Here is a 23,438-nt window from a genome sequence, read left to right as displayed (position 1 = left end):
AGCGGGGGTTACGGCAGGCATCTGCCAGGAAGAAGGCCATGCCGCCTAATGTTGCTAAGGGTAATGTTGCGAGGCAGTTAAGTTATTTAGACTGTTCTGTAAAGGATTGTCACAGAATTGGAAAATTGCAGAGTAGTGAACTGAAAGACATATGCAGAAAAGAGCAAGAGTTAAATGAACTCTCCTCTCAGCATGGATCATAGGCAGTCATTGAATTGTAGGCCGTCTGAAACCTTCTGACACCACACAATGAAGTGATCACCCAGTACATGGCCCATATCTTACCTTTAGCAAAGGTAGTAACTGGAACAGATTGTAGTGTAACATACTAGCAGCAGGGTCAAGTTTAGGGGCCCCAAGAGGCAAAATGTTCTTTTCATTGTGGGCTAGATCTTTTCAGAGTTACCTCAGTATATGCTGTTTAGCAGTGTGACAAATAAAATAGCAGCACATAAATCAAACATTAAATACCCAAACACAATTTAAGAGCTAGGAAAGGTATTCAGCTACACAACAACTCTAGGCTGGGATATGGGCACTAGGAGACTGTCTACAATGTTACTGTTTTATTAATTCGATATTCAAAGCCAACATCAGGCTATAGAAAAGCTGTGATTACCGTGTTAGGGCCCTATTCTACCGGACGATTATCTCAAGCGACCGCTATTGCAAAAGACCTGAAAACGTTCACTCATTTCCATGGAACGATAATCGTTACTTATGATCGTATTTGCAATAGTTTTTTCTTCGCTATTTCTTCGCTATTGCGTTCGTATCTACTGCGAACCACCGAACGACGTCTTATTCAATGCAAACGAGCAACAATAAAAATAGATCCAGATCTTATAAAGCGATCAACGATTTCTCGTTTGGTTGTTAATCGTTAACTGCATTTTAACTGAACGATTATCGTTTAGATTCGAACGATTTAACAATAATCTGAACGATAATCGTCCGTTGGAATAGGGCCCTTAGAGTCTACATAGAATAACAGAACTTATGTGTCTAAAGGCAACTACCTGTATACAGCTTTAATACCTGACAGCAGGCTGAGCATTCCTGTGTCCTCTGTGGGGAGGGGAAAGCCACAGGCAGACTTCTCTTACTGTAACATATCTCTCCAAGAACAAAGGAGTCAAGCAGTAATTTTCCATTATGTTGGACCCCTTTTTCTGCAGACACAATCTGCCTGCGTGGGTACGGCTGACAAGAGTATAAAGTTAGCAATTAACAGCACTTTAAGCTGCTATCTACTGTTGCAAAAACAAACTATTTTTGTTTTGACAATTGTTTTATCATCTCAATTCTTTTATTATTACTTTTCTCTTTTTTTCTGTGTAGCTCCTCCTGAATGGGTAGAACACATAAATGATACAGAAAGGGATATAGGCAGCGATTTGATTTGGCCTTGTATTGCCAAGGGAAAACCTATTCCTTCAATTAGATGGTTAAAACATGGAGAGGCGGTAAGTTATGCAAGATCCTTATTATAAGTGAATACTATAATGCCTTTAACCAACCTGCAGATTGGTAACATGATGTTTTCTTTTAGTATGGTAAAGGAGAACTGAAGATCCGAGGACTAACTATGCAGCATGCTGGAATGTATCAATGTATAGCAGAAAACCACTACGGAGTCATTCAAGCAAATGCCGAACTAAAAATCCTGTGTTAGTTACACTCAAGTATTTCCTGAGAACTATTTTCTTTTATGTCTTTTTATAGGCTGTGTTCACATGTTGTGGTATAATGCAGGATAAATCCACACATTGTACAGTAGTAAATAGCAGATGCAGCTTTGTATGTGAGAAAACCATGTGAAATAAAATGCATTACACAATCACACTATATAACAAAGCATTATTTAAGTGAATTGGACACAATTTGTGAAAGCTGTTGGTTTTCATTAGTATTATTGCTTCACATATGCTATAGAAATAACATTTAGTTAACATTTAGATGGGACTTTTCTCTGTGTAGAGATTGATTGTACAGGAACTTTTACAGCATATATTAGCTGCAGAGCAATACATGCAGAGCCTAGACTCTTAAGGGGCACTCAGGGTGGCAGGGGCTTTGTGGAGGGGTACACACAAGGTGGAAGAGGATCCAAAAGGGTTGGGGGGGCATAATATGACAGAGGCTTTTTGTTGGGAAGGGGTTTACAATGCGAAATATAGGACTTTGTTAGGAGTTGGGTGGGAGACACAAAATGGCATAAATCTTTCATGGTTTTTATATGTTTTTTTCCCGTCTAGCTTTGGCACCAACCTTTGAATTAAATCCTATGAGAAAACAGGTATTGGCTGCAAAAGGAGGTCGTGTTATCATAGAGTGTAAACCAAAGGCGGCACCGAAACCCAAGTTCTCATGGAGTAAAGGAACAGAACTGCTGATAAATAACAGCCGGTTTGTACAGTCTTGTTTTTATTTATTAGAATAGTTCTACCCATCATACAGATAACTGCATAATATTGCTAGATTTTATGTACATCCAAAAATAGATAACTATCTAAAGACTGGCCCTTTAAGCGGTTGTCCCACCAAAATTAAGAGTATGATCACAGGGATCAGACCCCCTGTAATGCTACACTTATTTCCTGTCCTTTGGTTAGGGCAGAAGTGTTAATAGGGAAACAACTCCTTTAAATGGGCACTGTCATAAGGAAAAGACTTCTGGCATATCAAAGTAACTTTCCAAAAGTTTTGATCGCCTGTTATCTGAGTGTCTATATGTGACCGATCAGAAGAATGAGCCGTGAGAAGCCTGTGTGCCATACATTCACTGCCACCTCAGTGTCACTTTTTTCGGCCGCATAGTCTTACATTATGTGGCCACCCAGGTCAGATAACACAGATCCAGGAAAGACCACACAGTGCATGGAGTTGTCCCGGCTCGTGGCTGATCAGTTGTGGTGTGAACACTTAGACCATGACCAATCACAACCAAGACCACAATGTGTCACTTTGACATGTCAATTTTTTTTATTTTTTTTATGGCAGGTACTCTATAACTCTGAAAACCCTAAAATTTGTCAAAAGATATCATAACAACAACCAACACCCATAAAGCCATGAAACTATTAAAACCACTGACAAGTGAAGTGCGTAACATTGATTAGCCTGTGACAATGTGTCACAACCTGTCAAAGGTGGGACATATAAGACAGCAAGTAAGCCATTAGTTCTTATAGTTGACATTTTGGAACTGCCCCTATCTGCCCCAAACTACTGATCTCATATGCTGAGACTTCAGAAGTCTCGATATATCATATGGCTGGGAAAGGTTAGTACTGTCTATGACAGAAAGGTACCAGAACCCACAGAGTATTGCAGCTTATTGAGTAAATTAGTGTTCCTAGACCTGTTTAAAAGGACCCTTAGTACCCAGCTGGGTCTGAGGATTTATAGATTTTTTTAATTATTTTATTTAGTATTTTATGTAAAAGACAATTGAATTAAATCTAGGGTGCACAGAGTAGACTTACAAGCCCTGCATTCTCTGCCTACATCTTTATCAACACATTTTTACTGTATGGGTTTGTATACATGTAAAGCTGTCAATCACTGTGTGTGTGTTAGAAAAGTCGGGACTCTGTATGCGCCCAGCTACATTTTACCAGCTTTTAACATAAAACTACTGAATCAAATTCTAGAAAGCTGTACATCCTTGAGCATAGTATCATCTTCTCTATAATATGCTGCCCATAGAAAGGGAAGGGGAGGCTAGGGAGATGAAGACAGGGCTACTAAAACTGCTTTGAAAACATGTAGCATTACTGCAAATCTGTGTTTTCTACTTACAAACCTGATACTGCATACTTTATCTGACTCTCCTGCCATCTAGTGTATGTAAAAGGAAAAATAACCATTATATTGTGATATACTGAACTTTAGGTGTGAATTAAGGGGGTTGTCTAAAATTAATTTTTATTAAGGGGTAAGAGTGAGATAAAAGACCAATCAGCCATAACATTGAAGAGGTTTTCTGGGACTTTTTTTTATGGTTTTTGCTCAAGATGAGCCACCATAAGCTAGTCAATGGGGTCAAACACCAGCCGCTACCACTGATCAGCTGTTTGCCAGAGCTGTGGAGGGAGCTGAGCTGCAGTATCGCAGCAACTGTTTTTGTTGCTTGTAATAATCAATCCCATACAGAAAGCCCCGCATTTATTTATGTAACTTATTTTTCCATTTCTTTCCAGGGTGGCTATCTGGGATGATGGTAGCCTGGAAATCATTAATATTACAGTGCTGGATGAAGGGAGCTATACTTGCTTTGCTGAGAATAATAAAGGAAAAGCAAACAGTACAACAACTCTTTCTGTGAAAGGTAATGCTTGTAGACAAGGTTTATCAAAACTATCGAGCATAGAATTGATATGAATAACTTCTGTCATCATAATTTTATTCATTTTTAAGTTTTAGTTGCAGCACTGAACTGGTTAAAACAGTTTACATAAATATTGGATACAGTATTTTCTGCTGTTCAAGAGCCTGTGGGAATTGTGTGTAATTGTTCATATACATTGAAATATGCTGAGTATTTTAAAAGCTACCGTATTTCCTCTGTACAGGCAGAATGCATATAAACCATTAGCCTATATTTCAGAAGTATAGGAGAACATAAGAATGTTCGGGCTGGGGGGAAAGGTGTGTAAGTGTGTAAGTAAATGTCTAATTAATAGAAAACAGTGGATGGATATTAACTAATTGGGTCACTAAGTGCTACTGTTGGGGTACCATTCCATCTGTATTGAAAAAAGGAAGAAAGGTCCTGACACCAACATAGAAGGGCCACAATCTCATAGATTGCTCCACACTCTCTAGTTTTTATTGGTATCATATTTGATTTTTTTTCTAATATATATTTTACAAAATCTGCAACCCTTTTTTCCCAACTTTTCCATGCGGGTAAGCTACGGTATATAATATGTTTATTTTGTATATTTTTAAAATATTTTTATTTGTATAATGGGAAAGGGGATAATATAACTATTTATTGGGGCATTTTTATTAGTTTTTTTAATGTTTTAGGCTATGTTCACACTACGTAAAATAACGGCCGTTGTTTTCAACGGCCGTTATTTTGAGGCCGAAACAACGGCCGTAGAATTACTATCGTACGGGCTAGTCGTGAAACTACGGTTGTTTAATTTTGATTCCTAGCATGATTATAAACAGGATGAAACAGGTCATTTACTTTAAATACTGTGCTCAGCCCGAGAAACCACTCAGAATTTTTTTTACATCAAAATCAAGTTTAATTCGGCAGATATAAGTTTTACGTTTGCGTCCGCATTGAAATCCACAGCCGTTGTTGCAGTATTACCGGCTGGAAATAATTGACATGTTCATTTTTCACGGGGCCGTATAAACAACGGCCGTTATCTGATACGTAGTGTGAATTCAACGGCCGTAGTTACATTGCATTGCAGTCATTATAGGGAACCTTAAAATAACGGGCGTAGTTTCGCGGCGCTGACAGTGCGAACATAGTGTGAACATAGCCTTAAAGCGTTTAATTTTTTTTATTTTACACATTTTATATTGCAAATATAAGTCTGACTTATATATGCAATCCTCAGATTGCATACACTGATGAATGCTATGCCATGTATTATCGGCGATCTGAGCATAGAGTCGGGCTGAGAGTAGACTCTATACACAGATTGAAGATCTGACGGAGGACGTAGAGGCTTACCGCTGCCTGTGGGTACAAGTTGGTTTCAGTCCTTGTCCTGTCACTGACTACTTTAAATGCCACAATCATTGCGTTTAAAGGGAACCAATCACACAAAAATTGGCAATAAAGCTAAGGAAACGTGCTGGTAGATCAGCCAGCACGCTTCCTAACCATCCCCCTGTCCCCTCCGTCCCCTGTACATAGAGCCTGCAAAGTTAGTTTATTAGTCTCCCGGGCTCTATGCAAATTACCTTGTAAGTAGTCACGGTGGGCGGGCGGCTTCTTCAAGTAGTCACGGTGGGCGGGTGTCTTCTTCAAGTAGTCTGTGTCCTGGGCCGGCTCCGGTGCTGTAATCACGCCCCTCTGGGCGTGTGTAGAAAGCGCCGCATGGTGACGTCATTAGGGGGGGCCGGCATTGCACGTCAGCCTGGCCTGCACGGCGTAGTACAGCAGCGGCTTCACCCACAGTACTGCGCATGCGCAGCTTAGTAAAGACGTCGGCCTACTTACTTACGTGACTACTTACAAGGTAATTTGCATAGAGCCCGGGAGACTAATAAACTAACTTTGCGGGCTCTATGTACAGGGGACGGAGGGGACAGGGGGATGGTTAGGAAGCGTGCTGGCTGATCTACCAGCACGTTTCCTTAGCTTTATAGCCAATTTTTGTGTGATTGGTTCCCTTTAAGATGGTTAATGACAGGCAGCCGCATGTCCACTGCTGCCTGTCATTAGCTCCTGCATCGGCAACAGTGATGTGTGTGGGGCCGCATTTAAAGCCCCTTCAGTCCAGGAATGTATATATATGTTCCTACTGCACAGTGCATGTGCAGTAGGAACGTATACTGTATTGTGGACGTAGAGGGGTTAATGTAATTGAAGTGAGACTATGGAAGTCTGTTCCAGAGACAGGGGCCATGGTCAACTAACAAAAGGAGTTCAGAAGGTGCCTGAATACATTTCTAGAGTGTAATAATTTTATAGGTTATAGTTATATTCTAGAGAAGGGTTGTTGAACCAGGAATTTCTTGTGGACCATTGGCTTCCACCTCATGTATTTTATTTCTTGCTATCCTGTATCAACACTGCAGGGTAATAGGCTGAACTTGACGGACACATGCCTATTTTTAGAATTACAAAATATAGCAAAGTATGTCTGTATAGGCGTTGTTGTTTGGTTTAATATTTCCATATGATGGTCTTTTTTTTCTCAATTTCAGCTGCCACAAAAATTACCCTTGCACCTTCAAATGCTGACGTATCGGTTGGGGAAAATGCCACTATACAGTGCCATGCATCTCATGATCCTGGCCTGGAAATTGAGTTTATTTGGTCTTTAAATGGATTTATAATAGAGACTGATGGCACCAGCTATTATGAAGAACATGATAGGGTAAGCTGGTTAATCATATACAAAAAATCTTTGAACATTGTTGGGGTCTTGGGAACCCCAAAATGCATTTTGTGACTAGATATTTAATAAATACGTCTATGTGTGAATACTGACCTTTATAAGAAGACGAGAAGTAACAAAATCCCAGTACTCACGTAATTGCAATGAAGAAAATGTGTTTATTCACACAAGTAAGTGGTTCGCTGCCCGCGTTCTGACCATTAGGTCTTTTTCAGTTGAGAAAGACCTTATGGTCGGAACGCGGGCAGCGAACCACTTGTGTGAATAAACACACTTTCTTTATTGCAATTATGTGAGTGTCGGGATTTTGTTACTTCTCGTGGATACAGTTTTCCCTTGGCACCACGACCCTTGCTGGAGTGCCGATCGTTGGTGTACATTCTTTGAAGACATCGGCATGTACAGTATATGAGGTGAGAGATTTCCTTACAGTAAATAAATGTCCCCTCTAATTCCTATTAATCGTAGACCCATGTTCTTGTTATGTTTCTGTTAGTAACTCCCTTCAGCTGCATCTCTGCTTACTGACTGACAGCTATGCTGCCAGTCAGAGTTTCTCTGCTCAGGTGATTTGGTTTGGCGCCAGGAGCCTGGTCCAATCAGTTTTGGCCCGGTCTCCTGGCTCCCTATAAGTTGTACTTTGTGACTGCAGTAGTTGGTTCTGGTTATTGCTGTATATACCCTATACAGTGTACCCTGCTTCTATCCTTGTGATTACATACCTGTTAAAAGAATATATAGTTGGGTGTTATGAGTTCCCCAGAAACCCCCATTCCAAAGACTTTACAGAATCTGTCAGGGAGGGTTTGGAGGGAGTAGGTGTGCATGCTGCATCATGGCCTCTATGGCTCTTGAGAAATCTGATTTTATTACTTTTCAAAAATCAATCAGCTATGGGACAGGTATCATCAGCTATCTGTCCTTGTCTGCAGTTCTGAGAGATATAGAGCTTATAGATTTCCTTCAATGAATAGATCATACATTATTTTCTCTGGAATAACAGCAAAATGTTTTATATCAGCAATTGTTTTCAGAATCCATATTAAACATAAAGAAACAGTATTCTGGAAACAAAAGTACTTTTAGTTGTACTGATATTCATGTTTTTTTAATAGGAAGAATATTAGTAACTTTTAGGCTGGGTTCACACTACGTATATTTCAGTCAGTATTGTGGTCCTCATATTGCAACCAAAACCAGGAGTGGATTAAAAACACAGAAAGGATCTGTTCACACAATGTTGAAATTGAGTGGATGGCCGCCATTTAATGGCAAATATTTGCTGTTATTTTAACCCCTTAAGGACCGGGGCAATTTTGATTTTTGCGTTTTCGTTTTTCCCTCCTTGTGCATAAAAGGCCATAGCAGTTGCATTTTTTCACCTAGAAACCCACATGAGCCCTTATTTTTGGCACAACTAATTGTACTTTGCAATGACAGGCTGAATTTTTGCATAAAGTACACTGCAAAAGCAGGAAAAAATTCAATGTGTGGTGAAATTGAAAAAAACCCCCACATTTTGTGTTTTTAGTGGATATGTGTTTTTACGCCGTTCGCCCTGGGGTAAAACTGACTTGTTATATATGTTCCACAAGTCGTTACGATTAAAACGATATATAACATGTATAACTTTTCTTGTATCTGATGGCCTGTAAAAAATTGAAACCATTGTTTACAAATATACGTTCCTTAAAATCGCTCCATTCCCAGGCTTATAGCACTTTTATCCTTTGGTCTATGGGGCTGTGTCAGGTGTCATTTTTTGTGCCATGATGTGTTCTTTCTATCGGTACCTTGATTGCGCATATACGACTTTTTGATCGCTTTTTATTAACATTTTTCTGGATTTGATACAACAAAAAATGCGCAATTTTGCACTTTGGGATTTTTATGCGCTTACGCCTATTACCGTGCGAGATCAGGAATGTGATTAATTAATAGTTCGGGCGATTACGCACACGGCGATACCAAACATGTTTGTTTATTTATTTACTTTTATTAATAACCTGGGAAAAGGGGGGTGATTCTGACTTTTATTAGGGGAGGGGGCTTTTTATTAATAACAACATACGGGATTTTTTTGCGCTTACGCCTATTACCGTGCGAGATCAGGAATGTGATTAATTAATAGTTCGGGCGATTACGCACACGGCGATACCAAACATGTTTGTTTATTTATTTACTTTTATTAATAACCTGGGAAAAGGGGGGTGATTCTGACTTTTATTAGGGGAGGGGGCTTTTTATTAATAACAACATACGGTCGTTAAGGGGTTAAAACAACGGCTGTTGAAATAATGGCAGTTATTTACTGTTATATAGCGGCCATCCACTCAATGTCAACATTGTGTGAACAGATCCTTTCTGTGTTTTTAATCCACTCCTGGTTTTGGTTGCAATATGAGGACCACAATACTGACTGAAATATACGTAGTGTGAACCCAGCCTAAGACTAAATTGTATTTGAGATTTCCCTTTATGTGCAGTTTTTTGGATATATCCTTAACTGAGAAAGTAATTTGTTAGTTGAGAAAGAAATTACAAAATGTTCCTTGTTTTTATCCGTACATGAAATCCTTTTATCTGTTCTAGTTGCAAAACGTGATTCATTTTTTATTTCATAAGAGCTAGCAGCAAATTACAATGTGCTATGGTAGCAGAAGAGCTAAGGGCACTGTTACTACCGATTTAATCACCAGAGGTGTTTGTGTGCTAGAAGCCAAATAATCTGTAATGACTTGCTGCATTACACAGATCATACACATCTAAGTGATCAGGGTGCCAAAGGCTTCATAATGCTGGTAATTTGCTATGTATTAGTGGCTGCTTTCAATGCTTTCATGGCTGCGTTTAATGAAGAGCTCATTCAATTATGTGAAACTTAATTAAAGTGGCCTCTGAAATTAGATGTTTACTTCTTACTGCAGTTTGCGGGTAGATAAAACCACATGCCATGCTATGTTTTGCTAACCTAGTGGCCACAATGGACTTCTGAGGATGTGTGTAGACAAAAGCAATTATAAGTCTCTGCCTTAGACCTATTCTGTGGCCATATACTTTACATGCATACATCAGACCTGGATTCACTCAATGCTTTGGAATAAGCTATGAAGCGATTCAGTATTGCTTTACATACTTAGACATTTGTCGTATAAAAATGTCATTAGTGTTAAACTAAAAATAATTGTCACATGAGCCCTTAAGATTTGTAAATACAGCCCTGGCATACCTACCGTGGAGGCATACCACGCAGTTGCAACGAGGCCAATGTGGCAGGGGGGCATGTGGTCTGTCTCCATGGTAGCTACGGCTCACAGCGCCCACATCTGCCTCTACTGGCAGGGGTTCCTGCCTGTCAGTCCCTCTTGTCGCTGGAGGCAGCATTGCACCACAGTCTTTTGGAGTTCATTCTCCCGGCCCCTGACACACAAGTGATGTCACTCATGTGCTGTAAATTTGGAAAAACATAACGACACAAGACTGTGCCGAGTCAGGTGAGTTTGTGAATCGTGTGTGTGTGTGGGGGGGGGGATTGGGTGTGCAGGATTCATGGGCCCCATACAATTTCTTGTTATGGGGCCCCATGAATCCTAGCTAGGCCTATACTTTGGACTGATCCTGTTCAGCAGAATAAAGGATCAGTCCTGTTTAAATGTTTTGGGCTTTACTGCAGGTGAGGCTCCAGGGGCTATACTACCATGTTCTAGGTCCCTAATATTTTTTATTTTTTGTTTTTCCTGGAAACACCTTTAAAATAAGAAAAGATAATATATTTTACCTTTTTTTTCAACTAACGTAAATGTTTTTTTTTTTTTTTTTTTTGGATTTTTTGTTGAAAAATAGGATGTTCCACAAATTTTACCATATACTGTACTTATTCTACAGGGCACTGATAATGATAAATGTGAACTTATTATAAAAAATGTTCAGCTCAAGCATGCTGGGAGATACACTTGTACTGCACAAAGTATTGTGGACAACTCTACAGCCTCAGCTGATCTGGTAGTCAGAGGTAAGAACCTTTATTATCATGCCCATATAACTACTGGCTCTCCTGGCCACTTACCGTATTCAGCTTGGAGCATATTCCTTGCAGTAGGCCTCAGGGTAGCCAGCCACTCTGTCCTCTGGTTATTATTTCTCTGGCTTATGCTTTCTTAGTCCACACAAGTTAGGCAGTGGCTCCCAATGTCCATTAGTCTTTTTTCTCCAGCCCATTGGCTTCTCTCACAGCAGCTGTAAACAGGCCTCCTGCTCTGTAACAAACACACGTGTTCCTCTGAGCCTAACTGGAGTCCACAATACATACTGCATACAATGCATACATACACTGCATACAATGATCAATTGACCATAGTCAACACAAGGGTAAAAACAGACTGGGACAAAAGGGGAAGTGAGGACATTTTTTTCAGTTAAAGATCTTTCTCATAACTATATTGCTGGATCATATTGTTGGTATTATAAGGATTCTGAAAAATTATATATTGAATAAAATATAGTAAAAAAAAATCTGAATTGTAAGGAAGCCAAGTTGAGCGATATCCTCAGTTGCTTTGGTTGCTCATCACACATGAATAAAAATTGTTGCACATCCACCCACTATTTTCTAGCCCTAATATTTGTATTTTTATTTCTATTTCAAGCTCATTGTGCCCCTCTCAATGCCACCCTAGGCAACTGCTTCCTGCCAATCATTACCCCCCCCCCCAAAAAAAAAAAAAAAAAATGTGGGCAACTCTTAGAACTAGAAACCAAATACTTCAGTCCTTTAGATGTTTATTGTATGCAGTACAGTCCATTACACCTTTTAAAATCTGTTATGTTGTCATACATAATTCTTGCTAGGCTGCTTTAATTTTACTCATCGCTACCTGACTAACTAAATAATTATCAATTTTAGGCCCACCTGGTCCCCCAGGAGGTGTCAGAACAGAAGAAGTAAGAGATACATCTGTTAAACTCACATGGAGTAGTGGTACAGATAATCACCAGCCAATTTCAAAGTATACTATTCAGGCTAGAAATTCACTGTCAGAGGAGTGGAAAGATGTCAAGACAGGTATGTTGTGACCCACTGTTTACTTTTAGGGTACAAACCCACTTGACGTATTGCTGCGTGAATCAGTCTTAAAAATAAGCAGGCAAAATGCAGGTTGGCTTTATACAATTGTTCTGTGTTAAAATACGCAATTGCGTATTTTTGAAGCGTGAAGCTACATGCGTTTTTCGCACAGGTTGTTAACAACTGATGCTTTGCTAACAACAAGCTTCACGCTTCAAAAATACGCAATTGCGTATTTTAACGCAGAACAATCGTATAAAGCCAACCTGCGTTTTGCCTGCTTATTTTTAAGACTGATTCACGCAGCAAATACGTCAAGTGGGTTTGTACCCTTAACCTTAAATTGTGTGAACATGGATAAATATTTTTTATATATTGTTGGGGTGGTGTAAAAATAAAAAAGAAGTGATACTCAATGGCTTGATTCCTCGTAGCTCCTGCTCTTGGTCCCTGTTTATTACAGTTTCTTCCTGGTTCCTGTAACACTTCATCTCTACATTAACAGCGTCCTTAGCCGATCACTGACTGAAATGGTGTCCTGCCTCAGTCAGTGATTTGTTCAGCAGACAGTTCAATGAAGCCAGGAAGAAGTAATTGTAAAAGGGCCATCAGAGCGTAAGCTGTAGGGGATGAGTTTAAGTGAGTAAAAAAAAACCTGTTTGCTCCAAGCAACCCCTTTAAAGAAAGGGGATCTGTCATAACAATAGGCTTTATAATATTGTGCATAATACTGCCCATTAAAGTGAATCTAGTATCATACCTTAGAATTAAAGATATTAGTATTCCCTGACTGGCACCACAGTGCAGAATTTAATGGTGGCCGCCTTTTGCAAATCAGCCACACCATTCCGAAGATAAATCCCAGTGCATTGACCTGCCAACTCATTGATAATGCACCTAATTACCATTCACACCCTTGAATATGATAGTTCCCGTCCCAGCGAGATCCTGCACAGCTGCAATATGTCCCACGTCAGAGTGGAGTATAAACCTGCGCAGTAGTTTTGAGATAAATTCCAGGAGTTTAAAGATGAATTAGAGATCAGAAACAGGTTGAAGGGGTCAGTAGTCAATATACATTTGACTTAATGATTATTTTGACATTTTACCAGAAATACTTGCCTTTGTGTCTTCATGAAATGAAAAAGACACTAGAAGAACTCGGCTAAACATTATTTATTGTGATCTGCATTATGTGAAATAACTCATATTCATGTTCTGTTTGGATTTAGAAGTCCCTAACATTGAAGGAAATATGGAGTCAGCAAGAGTGATAGATTTGATTCCATGGATGGAATATGAATTTCGAGTTATAGCAACCAATACATTAGGAACTGGAGAACCAAGTCTACCATCTCCTAAAATTAGAACAGAAGGAGCAGGTAAGTATAATGCATAACATATACTCTGAAAATTTGCATATTTCTTTCGTATAATGTGTGTTTAGATTTATTTCTTATGTTTTACAATTGTTTTCAGTAGTTTAACATTTTGGGTTAAATTGTGGTTTTACAGCACCCATTGTTGCTCCTTCTGATGTTAGTGGTGGTGGAGGAACTAATCGAGAGTTAACAGTAACCTGGGTGGTAAGTAAAAATGGTAACATTATGTATTGCTTGCATGGTGGGAGTTGTTTCAGTGCTAATAAAAGTCATCATAGGAAAGGTGAGACTGGCAATAGTTAGGATTGGGAGAAGGAATCAGGGCAGGAGAGGGAGTCATCAGATGTAATAGGCCTGAGAGAGAGAGATAATGGTGTACTTCTGTTTGTAGTAGAGGCTATTTACAAAGCAAAGGCTGTTTATGGCTCTTTATGTTCCCACAACATATTTTATTGTTATTTTTTTGAGAATGGCTATCATTTTGGCACCAAAACATGGCTGAATTATGCAAATTAATGGCTGCGAAAAAAGGCCAAAAAAACCTAAGTGAGAACATAGCACTTAGGGATAAAATATAACTTTTAATTAAATACTGATTAAAAACTTTAGAAAATGCCACAAAAACACATACATGGTCTACAATGCCACCTTAGAACTAATTATGCGGTATGAGAGGGAACGATATAGATTGCAGGGAACACAGAGGGACACAGTGCACACTGTCCACTCCTAGTTAGTTGGATTCTGTCCCTGCCTTTTGGGGTGTCCCACCTCCTTAACAGGGTGGCCCCAACCACGGTGACGTTCCCTTCTCTGTTCTAAGTGCAAAGACACATGACATACAAACATGAAAATGTGATAATAAATAATCAACACACCACCAAATTAATTATGTGCCTGGGTCTCTCTCACTTTAACCATGTGCGGGAATGTACCCAGTGTTGTCCATGATAATCTATCATAGGATGTGATGGACTGAGTAGGCACTATTTTGGTCATTTATGCTGTGGATTATTGCGTGCTATTTGGGCAATACATATCGGTTGGCAATCCACCTGAGGTAGTGTAAGTGGTTTTGCATATTCATCTCACTACGTTTATGTATCTATATGTTTTTTGCACCTTGGTATCCCTGATGATCCTGTTAGTATTTTACAAGTGAAACGCGTTGGATTTTGTTTAATTTGGTGGTGTGTTGATTATTTATTATCACATTTTCATGTTTGTATGTCATGTGTCTTTGCACTTAGAACAGAGAAGGGAACGTCACCGTGGTTGGGGCCACCCTGTTAAGGAGGTGGGACACCCCAAAAGGCAGGGACAGAATCCAACTAACTAGGAGTGGACAGTGTGCACTGTGTCCCTCTGTGTTCCCTGCAATCTATATCGTTCCCTCTCATACCGCATAATTAGTTCTAAGGTGGCATTGTAGACCATGTATGTGTTTTTGTGGCATTTTCTAAAGTTTTTAATCAGTATTTAATTAAAAGTTATATTTTATCCCTAAGTGCTTTGCCCTCTAGTTGGAATTTTCATGTTAGTTTGTTAGCAGCACTGGAAGTATTGTATTATTCTTGAGGATCTGACCTCCTCTGGTATAGACTAAGGTCACTGTGGAAATTCTTATATAAGTGAGAACATAGCCTGCTGGTGATATTTTCGAAAATTGCCTCCACTGCAGTAAGTGGGAACAAATTTTGTCGGTGGGCCAATTTATGGTGTGTGGACATGCAAACTACGGGCATGACACAGAAAGTAACATAGTGGAACTGAGTGCAGATCATAGCATTAACGCTTTATTGCACATCACCCTATTGACACATCACCTTATTTTCCTTTACAGCCTTTAGCCCGTGAATACCATTACGGTGACGACTTTGGCTACGTTATTGCCTTCAAGCCTTTTAATGAAAGAGAATGGAGAAAAGTGACAGTAACCAATCCGGAAAGTGGGCGATATATACATAAAGATGATAGCATCACTCCTGCCACACAGTTTCAAGTGAAAGTTAAAGCCTTTAATAAGATGGGAGATGGTCCATTTAGCAGTATAGCTGTTATTTATTCAGCAGATGAAGGTAAGCTTACAGGAATATGAGATACATAAGTGCTAAGGAAACTTCTGATTTTAACACAGAAGGAAATAACCATATACAGGTACATAAATGTTTTATGTTGCAAGGCTTTGTTAATATTTGTGTTGCATCTTTAGTCACAAAGTCTTTTAGATTTGGTGTAGTGTGGTGCCACAGGGAGGATAGGGGCAGTAGGGCAGGGAAATCATGAAGTTGTAGTCCACTTAACAGAGTCTAAGGTATCACCGTAACTTTGATGATATGGCTGAACAGGGGGAGATTTGTCAAAAGGTGTAAAATATACACTGGTGTAAACTGCCCACAGCAACCAATCACAGCTCAGCTTTCAGCTCTGGTAAAATAAAATAGGCACTGTGATTGGCTGCTGTGGGCATTTTATATATGGTATCATGCTTGAAAACAAAGCTATACTTACTTGAAGTATAGGTTCAGTCTTCTGAAGTCAGCTCTTCAGTCTTGTGCTGGTTGAAAATCCAGGTCATCTGCATGCTCCAAGAGACGCGTTAAGCCATGACACTCTGTAGTGGCTGGGACCTCCTGCTCTTTTTTCAACCACAACAAGAACTAAATAGCTGCTTTCATGAGACTGGACCTAGATTTATGGTAAGTATAGCTTTGTGTTAAAAAAAAACAAAAAACTTCATATCACATCCCCTGTTGCTTTGAGTTTGAAAATTATAATGACACTTTAGTGTTGCGTTAGAATATTAGGCCCAGTTAAATATTAATAAACTCTATTAAAAAGGGATCCTTGCAGCTTTGTGATGTACATGTAAAAAACTTGGTTACGCACAGAAAGTATTCTGTTGTAGGGAGTAAGATGATACTGTAGGTGGATCTGGCCTGAGGCCTACTAAGATTCTATTGGAAATAGAAGAACACCTCCCTCATACATCCTCCATTTTTTCCTCAGTTTGTGTATAAATAGGTACAGATGTTAACTTTGTTTTTCCTGTGTTTTGTACTCAGCACCAACAGAAGCACCTACAGAAGTCAAAGGTGAAGTGATCTCCTCCTCTGAAGCACGTGTAACCTGGCAGCCAGTAATTGGGCAGACGGTTACAGGTTACCAGGTGAATTTCACCAATTTATATTGCATATGGTTATAAACAACAAAATAATATAGATCATATGCATAGCAATGGACACTGTTAAACTGCCATCAGCCGATTGCATTCAGCACATTCCTGCGGCCGATACCATTGGGTGTGCCCATAAATCAATTAACCATTCACTTCAATGTAAAGTACGTCCACCTGGCGTTAAAATAACAATGTGTGCATGCAGCAGATGGTATTGCATTGACCTCAATGCAATGCTGCAGTAAAGAATGGACGCTGATTCCCTTGCAATCAGCGTCTGTTTTTTACTCAAAAATAATGTTATGTTATTATAGCCATAAAGGTGCCACTGATTGCCCCTTCTGTAAATGTGCAGCTGTAAATATACAATACTGTTACTAAGATCTATTGCCCGTACTAACATTACAGTCATTCATGGTTAGATACGTGGTCAGTATGGACAGTACCTTGCTGTTTTTATCTTCTGGTGATAGAATATTTTAAAAGTTTTTTTAAAATTATAGTTAAAGGTTAAAGGAATATTTTAAAAGTGGTACTCCGGCACTGATTAAAAAAAACAAAAAAAAAACCAGTCATAAACACAGTTACATTTACCATCCCTCCGGAGTCTATCTCGGTTTTAATTTCCCGCTGTTTGCAGGTCCCTGAACCTCCAGTTGGTGGCTTAATTTTTTCTTCTCTTCCTGGTTTGGCCTTTTAGATGATGCACTTTGTCTCCTGTGATGTCTAACTGACTCTCTAAAACTGTTAGATGGCTTACATCTTGTTCAGCCAATCAGAGCTGAGCAACCTGTGTCATCTGACAAAGGGAGGTTGGCTAACAGGGCTTAGACCCGCTTCCCTCTTGATGATGTCATTGTCACAAAATGGCTGCCACAGAGCAGCCTGAGGTCAACAGTCATTAGGTAAGAATGAGTTTACTTCACTTCCTGGTGGGGGGTTGAGGGGGGAAAAGATAGGGAAGGGGGCCAGAGAGGTGATTGAAGCATATTACAAAGTTATAGAACTTTGTAATGTGTTTCAATTACTAGGAAAAAACTTTTCGCTGGAGTACCCCTTTAAAAGATGAAATTTACACATTTCTTGAATTGGGCTGCATTTAGGGCTATCTTCATACATAGCATTTCCGTCACTCTTTTGGTCAGGATTTTTTTCAACCAAAACCAACAGATGGGGCAAAATTATAATGGAGAGATTTGCATAGCTTCTGTGTTATCAACCCAATCTTGGTTTTGGTTGAAAAAAGACTGACCAAAAGACTTACAGAAATACTTTGCATGTGTGAACATAGCCAAAAGTAGATGTAGGCAATCCAGAAATGTTTGTACACTTTTTTTTTTCTAGCGCAATCAGATGTCACCATGTTCTCATATCACAAGATAATTTTGACCTGGTTCTCCATAAAGTTTATTTACTTTTCCTAAAGTAGTCAGTAAAAGAGGAAATGGTTTTAGTCACTTGTTGCTGTTAGTTTATACTTATATATATTTACACTACCAATCATACATCAACCATACTAACATATTAGTTCCATCTTTGTAGACCAAAGTTATGACATGTATTTGCATATTATGTTTTCATGCCACCAATTTTCTATATGGCAGATTCGATACTGGCGAAGTCAAGACAAGGAAGCAGCAGCACACAGAGTACAAGTGGAGCAATTAGATGAACCAGTCAGACTTGAAGGATTGATGCCAGATACTCAATACAACCTAGATATGCTTGCATTTAATAGTGCTGGTGATGGACCTAGAAGTAAACTTACTCATTTCCACACCAAAAAAGCACGTAAGTACACAATTTTTCACTACTCTACCATAATAGCTATCATTATGAAATAATATGACCTCAACATGACGGCTGACCTAAAAGACAGCTGGCAAAAAAAGATGGTATGTGAACATAGCCTTTCTGTATTTTTAATCCACTCCTGCCTTTGGTTGGAAAAATACCTCAGAAAATACTGTTTGAACGTAGCCTGAATTTTAATACACTTCATTATGACTTTTTTGAGACATATACCATGTTGACACATAGTATTTTCATCAGTCTTTTGGTCAGTCTTTTTTCAACCACTCCTGGTTTTGGTTGAAAAAGACTGAACATAGCAATACATCGATCAGCCATAACATTAAGGCTAAGTTCACATACAGTAAAATAAAAGCGAAATATGGCTATATACACACATGACAGGATTTTGCGTTTGTCATTGCCGGCGGCAAAAGTGATCATTATAGTTGGCCATTATCGGCAAAGAACGGATGTCTTTTTGACAACCATCGGCAATGACAGACACAAAATCCTGTTCTGTGCACAAAGTCTATGGGGGAAAGTTATCAAGCAAAAAAGTTGTATTTGTTGGCATAAAACGGCCAGGTGCGACTTAATTTATTTGCAAATGGCTGTTTTGCGAATAAAATATTCGCATCTGGCCATTTTACACCACCTTCGCCTGTGGGGCCGGGCTGTGGAGGGGGCGGGACGGGGGCGCGGACTCTGGGTCCGGTGCATTTAGACGTAGAGCTGGCATAGGTTTAAAATTTTTTGGGTGGAGAGGCTCTGTGAAATCGGGATGTATGTAGAGGCTTTGCGCCTTTACATAAATCCCCTAAGCTCCGGAGCTGCGGGGACATTTTTACGCCCAGCGTAAAAAACGCCGGACTTAATAAATGTCCCCCTTTGTCTATAAAATAGGAAAAATACAGCCATTTTTCTTATCTAATAATGTGCTCTCTAATAAGTCTGTGGAAAAATGTCTGTCTCTGCTCAACAAAAATTATTTGGTATTGTGTGCACAGATGGCTGTTTATCAGATGTTGCACACGTTGTACATTATGGCCATGTTCACACAATGTCTTCTTAGGTGAAAAACAGACATTTATTTGATAATGACGACCATTACTAATGATCATGATGATCACCTAAAAAAGACGTTGTGGGAACATTGCCTATTTAATAAGAAAAACAGACATCATTTTTACTAAATTTACAGCCATGGGCTATATTCACACAATATATTTTTATGCAAATTAACGGCTGTTGTTTTGAAAAAGACAACAATCAATAATCTTGAACATTATATACAGTACGTCCGTCATTATCAAACAATGGCCATTATTTTGCCTAAAAAGACATTGTGTGAAGATTGTTTAGCCCTGCTTGTGAAATAACTTTTCCTGGTGATCTCACCATAGAAGGATTGGTCCAATAAACTAAACCTCACTATATAGCGGTTACCACACAAGTTCTTGATTGATAGCCAAAGCATCAAATTAATGTCCATATACCTCACCAGTCGCTGTCATGTACTGTATGCTTCAATTTCACTGATAGATGACCCCATTGTCACAGTCAGATTTTCAATATCTCCTGTGGTTCAAACGTTATCAACACAGAGTTGCAACAACATTTTACGATTATAACAATAAAGCTTAGTTTTATTTGTGAACTCTGATTTAAAATACTTTTTTTTTTTTAGCTCCCAGTCAGAAACCTAGAATTATCAGTGCTGTGAAGTCTGGCTCCCAGTATATCATCACTTGGGAACATGTAAAACCATTATCCAATGAATCAGCAGTTAAAGGGTATAAGGTAAATTTATCATTTTTTTTTTTAATTATTTTTCAGTAATTGTATTCCTTATACTAGCCTGGGTTCACATTGGGTTTTTCTTCATGTTTAATTTTATTCTCTTGAGAAGAGAAAAAAAATTAATGCTATAAATGAAATTCTGATCTGTTACATTATACAACAAATACAATGCAACACATACATTTTCTTCATACTATTCTGTAAAACATACACACAAACTGCAGTGTGATCTCATGGCAATGGAGTAAAATATATACAGCATACTTCATTTTATAAGACACAAAATATCTTAATAACAAGTGCCTGTGTCTTATATTCAGGAGGCTAAGCACCCCAACAGTGTCAGGCAGCCCTGACTGCTTCCCCCTATGTTCAGACAATGCGCTGTGCCTGACTGCTTAGTGAATTCTTCACTGATCAGGGAGATCAGTGCCATGTAGGAGAGGAATCTAAATATAATAACCATCACCTCCAGATTCCTATAAGTAAAAGCCCCTGAGAACTTACCCAGAACAGGAGGAGAAGGACCTGCAGGACCTTCCCTAATTTCACAGTCATGTAATTAGTCACATGACTGCAAGGAGAGTGCTTTACTGGTACTATAGGTAGGGACAATCTGTATTAAAATGTGTGTGTCTGTTTGTGTCTATGTATGTAGCAGAGCCAGTAGCGGATTATAATAGGTTTGATTTGGGCGGTAGCCCGGGGCCCAGAGCTCCTGGGGGCCAATAGCCACCCAAAAAGACTTATACTTTCAGTAGTGTATTTTCTCCTGGCTACAGATCTGCCATGATTTGAAAATAAATGCAGCTTTTTTTTTTACTGCAATTTTGCACAAATCAGGGCATCATGACATTATCTATTCTGTACTACGACCACTACACTAGTGCCGCCATAGTTACAGTGGGTTGGGAGGGCCCAAGCTTGGTGAACAGCCCGGGGCGTATGGTAAAGTTAATCCGCCCCTGAGCAGAGCTGTTTGTGTATGGTGATGTAGCAGTGGTGTGTGTGTCTGTGTATTGATACAGCTTGGTATGTGTCTTTGGGTATGTTTCTGTAGCAAAGCTGTGTGTGTGTTTTGATGTAGCCAAGCCCGGTGTGTAAAATGTAGTACAGCTGGGTGTGTGTGTGTTCTGTGTGCTGCAAAGCTGTCCATGCGTGGATATAATGAACTGTAATAGAGAGTGTTAAAGTGGCCCTGCAATTTAAAAAACTTTGACCTGTTCACTGCCCCTTAGACCACCAGGGAAATTTAATTACCATACAATATTTCTTTTCCCTGTTTTCAGTTGTCTAAACCAGAGGTACATCTTATAAAGCAAAAAATATGGTACCTTTTCTATCCATTACAAGAAAATATGAGGGCAGCACTCCAGATAATAACAGGTGTGTGCCAAGCGGTTACCACCCACGTGACCTCTGGTGCAGTTACTAGATCCAGACGACTTGCCACAGCACTCTTGCCACTCTTGCCACAGCAAATAACTTCAAAGAAACATGTTTATTTCTCCCACATCCGCGCTGAAGGAATAAACACTTTTTTATTTTTATTTTCTGGAGTGCTGCAGTTATTCTTCTGGATCTTTCTTTTTATCTATGCATCCATCATCTATTATGAACATGCAGTGTGTACCTAAACAACAGGTCTGCATTATATAACATCACACAAAATACTTTTTGTTTCTTAAGATTCTTTACAAGCCAGCTGGTCAACATGCAGGCACATTATACTCTACTGGAGATCATTCATTAGAAGTGCCAGCACCCAGGGAAGGTGAATGTATCGTCGAGGTTCGAGCCCACAGTGAAGGAGGAGATGGTGCAGTTGCTTATATCAAACTTACTAGTAAGTGTCTTCTTTCTGCTTTGAGCATTACCATCACATGACGTATATTTAGACATGTCCACAGACGTGTCAAAAGTTACTGATTGCACCAGGTCTCGCTCCTAAGATCTGCTAGGATCTTGAGATACTGTACAGCCGAGCATACTGTCTATGAATTGACCAAGTCGGATGTCCCCGGTTGTATCTTAAGACTGGAGCAGGTCTAAGAAGTGAGACCCGATGCAATCAGTAACTTTTGACATGTCTGTTAAAACTTACATCTTATTTGTAAGGAACAAATGTCTTTTTAAAAAAATCAGCACAATCAATTATGTTTGTATATTTTTTATCACAGGTGACACGTCAGGAATATTTCCCAGTATTATCGGAATATTGCTACCAACTTTTGGCCTCTTGGTTTACCTGGAATTCTGAATGTAGGTCTCTTTAGAACATCCTGAGTGCAGTGTACTCCTTTCACAACTACGGAGGAAACCATTGTTTTATGACTCCTGCGGAACCAACTTAAGCCAAAAATGAGAAAAATACGTATATATTACCCAGCAGATTTATTATGAACTTTAACTAGGATTAAGGCATTCAGGAACTCCTCTGTGGAAATCACTTTCAAGGATAAGAGATCATTTTTAATTTGTTCCAGTATGCCTTATGAAACACTTATGCCAGTCTCTGACAGTTGCATGATCAAATGGGGCAAGTTACAGTGTTAAATTACAGAAACGTAGACTGTACATTGAAAGTAGTCACTATCCATAGGTGACAAAACTTAACAATAACAAATCATGAAATATATTAGAGATTCCAATGTTGTATATGGTATGTGTAGAGTAACTACATCTGTCTGTACTATCTGTTTTGTGTGCTGCATATTTTTGAAAGCGCCCGGTCAAGGCCTCTAGACATACAGTCAGATCAAAAACAGTCATTGTATTAGACAGAATTTCAATTTTTTACAACAAATGAATGTAGAGACAAAATGCTGAAAAAGACAATTGAATCTTAGAACTCTTTATTGTACACATATCATTGATTCCTTAGAGGTGCAGATATGGGGATACAAGTTCCTACTAGCAGAGTGACCTATTTTCAGTACTAGAGAGTTTGCACATGCAATAGATATGTCCCACTGTAAATAGTGCAATAGATGGCCCACTTATGAATGTAAAGTATAAATAGCATATAAAGTATACATCATAATCTACATAAATATTTCAAAGCACTATTGTGTAATGTTAGATATGAGGCAAAGCCATGGTATCAGCAAACCTGAAAT

General features: G+C 39.1%; 1 protein-coding gene across 4 annotated transcripts in view; it reads left to right on the top strand.

The window, feature by feature from the left end:
- CNTN1 (contactin 1) overlaps positions 1 to 22,599 on the top strand; it is a 131,023-nt gene extending 108,424 nt beyond the window's left edge. For all 4 annotated transcript variants that reach the window (XM_069976000.1, XM_069975999.1, XM_069975998.1 and 1 more), the window contains 15 exons: positions 1,342 to 1,466; positions 1,553 to 1,670; positions 2,259 to 2,409; positions 4,206 to 4,333; positions 6,907 to 7,079; positions 10,986 to 11,112; positions 12,004 to 12,162; positions 13,398 to 13,547; positions 13,681 to 13,751; positions 15,391 to 15,625; positions 16,613 to 16,716; positions 18,330 to 18,516; positions 20,207 to 20,319; positions 22,009 to 22,165; positions 22,500 to 22,599. In XM_069976000.1, coding sequence (XP_069832101.1) covers positions 1,342 to 1,466; positions 1,553 to 1,670; positions 2,259 to 2,409; positions 4,206 to 4,333; positions 6,907 to 7,079; positions 10,986 to 11,112; positions 12,004 to 12,162; positions 13,398 to 13,547; positions 13,681 to 13,751; positions 15,391 to 15,625; positions 16,613 to 16,716; positions 18,330 to 18,516; positions 20,207 to 20,319; positions 22,009 to 22,165; positions 22,500 to 22,579 — 2,078 coding nt within the window. In that variant the 3' untranslated portion in view covers positions 22,580 to 22,599. The remainder of the gene's footprint in view (positions 1 to 1,341; positions 1,467 to 1,552; positions 1,671 to 2,258; positions 2,410 to 4,205; positions 4,334 to 6,906; positions 7,080 to 10,985; positions 11,113 to 12,003; positions 12,163 to 13,397; positions 13,548 to 13,680; positions 13,752 to 15,390; positions 15,626 to 16,612; positions 16,717 to 18,329; positions 18,517 to 20,206; positions 20,320 to 22,008; positions 22,166 to 22,499) is intronic.
- Positions 22,600 to 23,438: the final 839 nt, after the last annotated feature.

The sequence above is a fragment of the Dendropsophus ebraccatus genome, chromosome 1, assembly GCF_027789765.1.
Source record: "Dendropsophus ebraccatus isolate aDenEbr1 chromosome 1, aDenEbr1.pat, whole genome shotgun sequence".
In the NCBI taxonomy this organism is placed as follows: domain Eukaryota; kingdom Metazoa; phylum Chordata; class Amphibia; order Anura; family Hylidae; genus Dendropsophus; species Dendropsophus ebraccatus.
The sequence above is the reverse complement of the archived record's forward strand: the minus strand, read 5'-3'. Positions and strand labels throughout refer to the sequence as shown.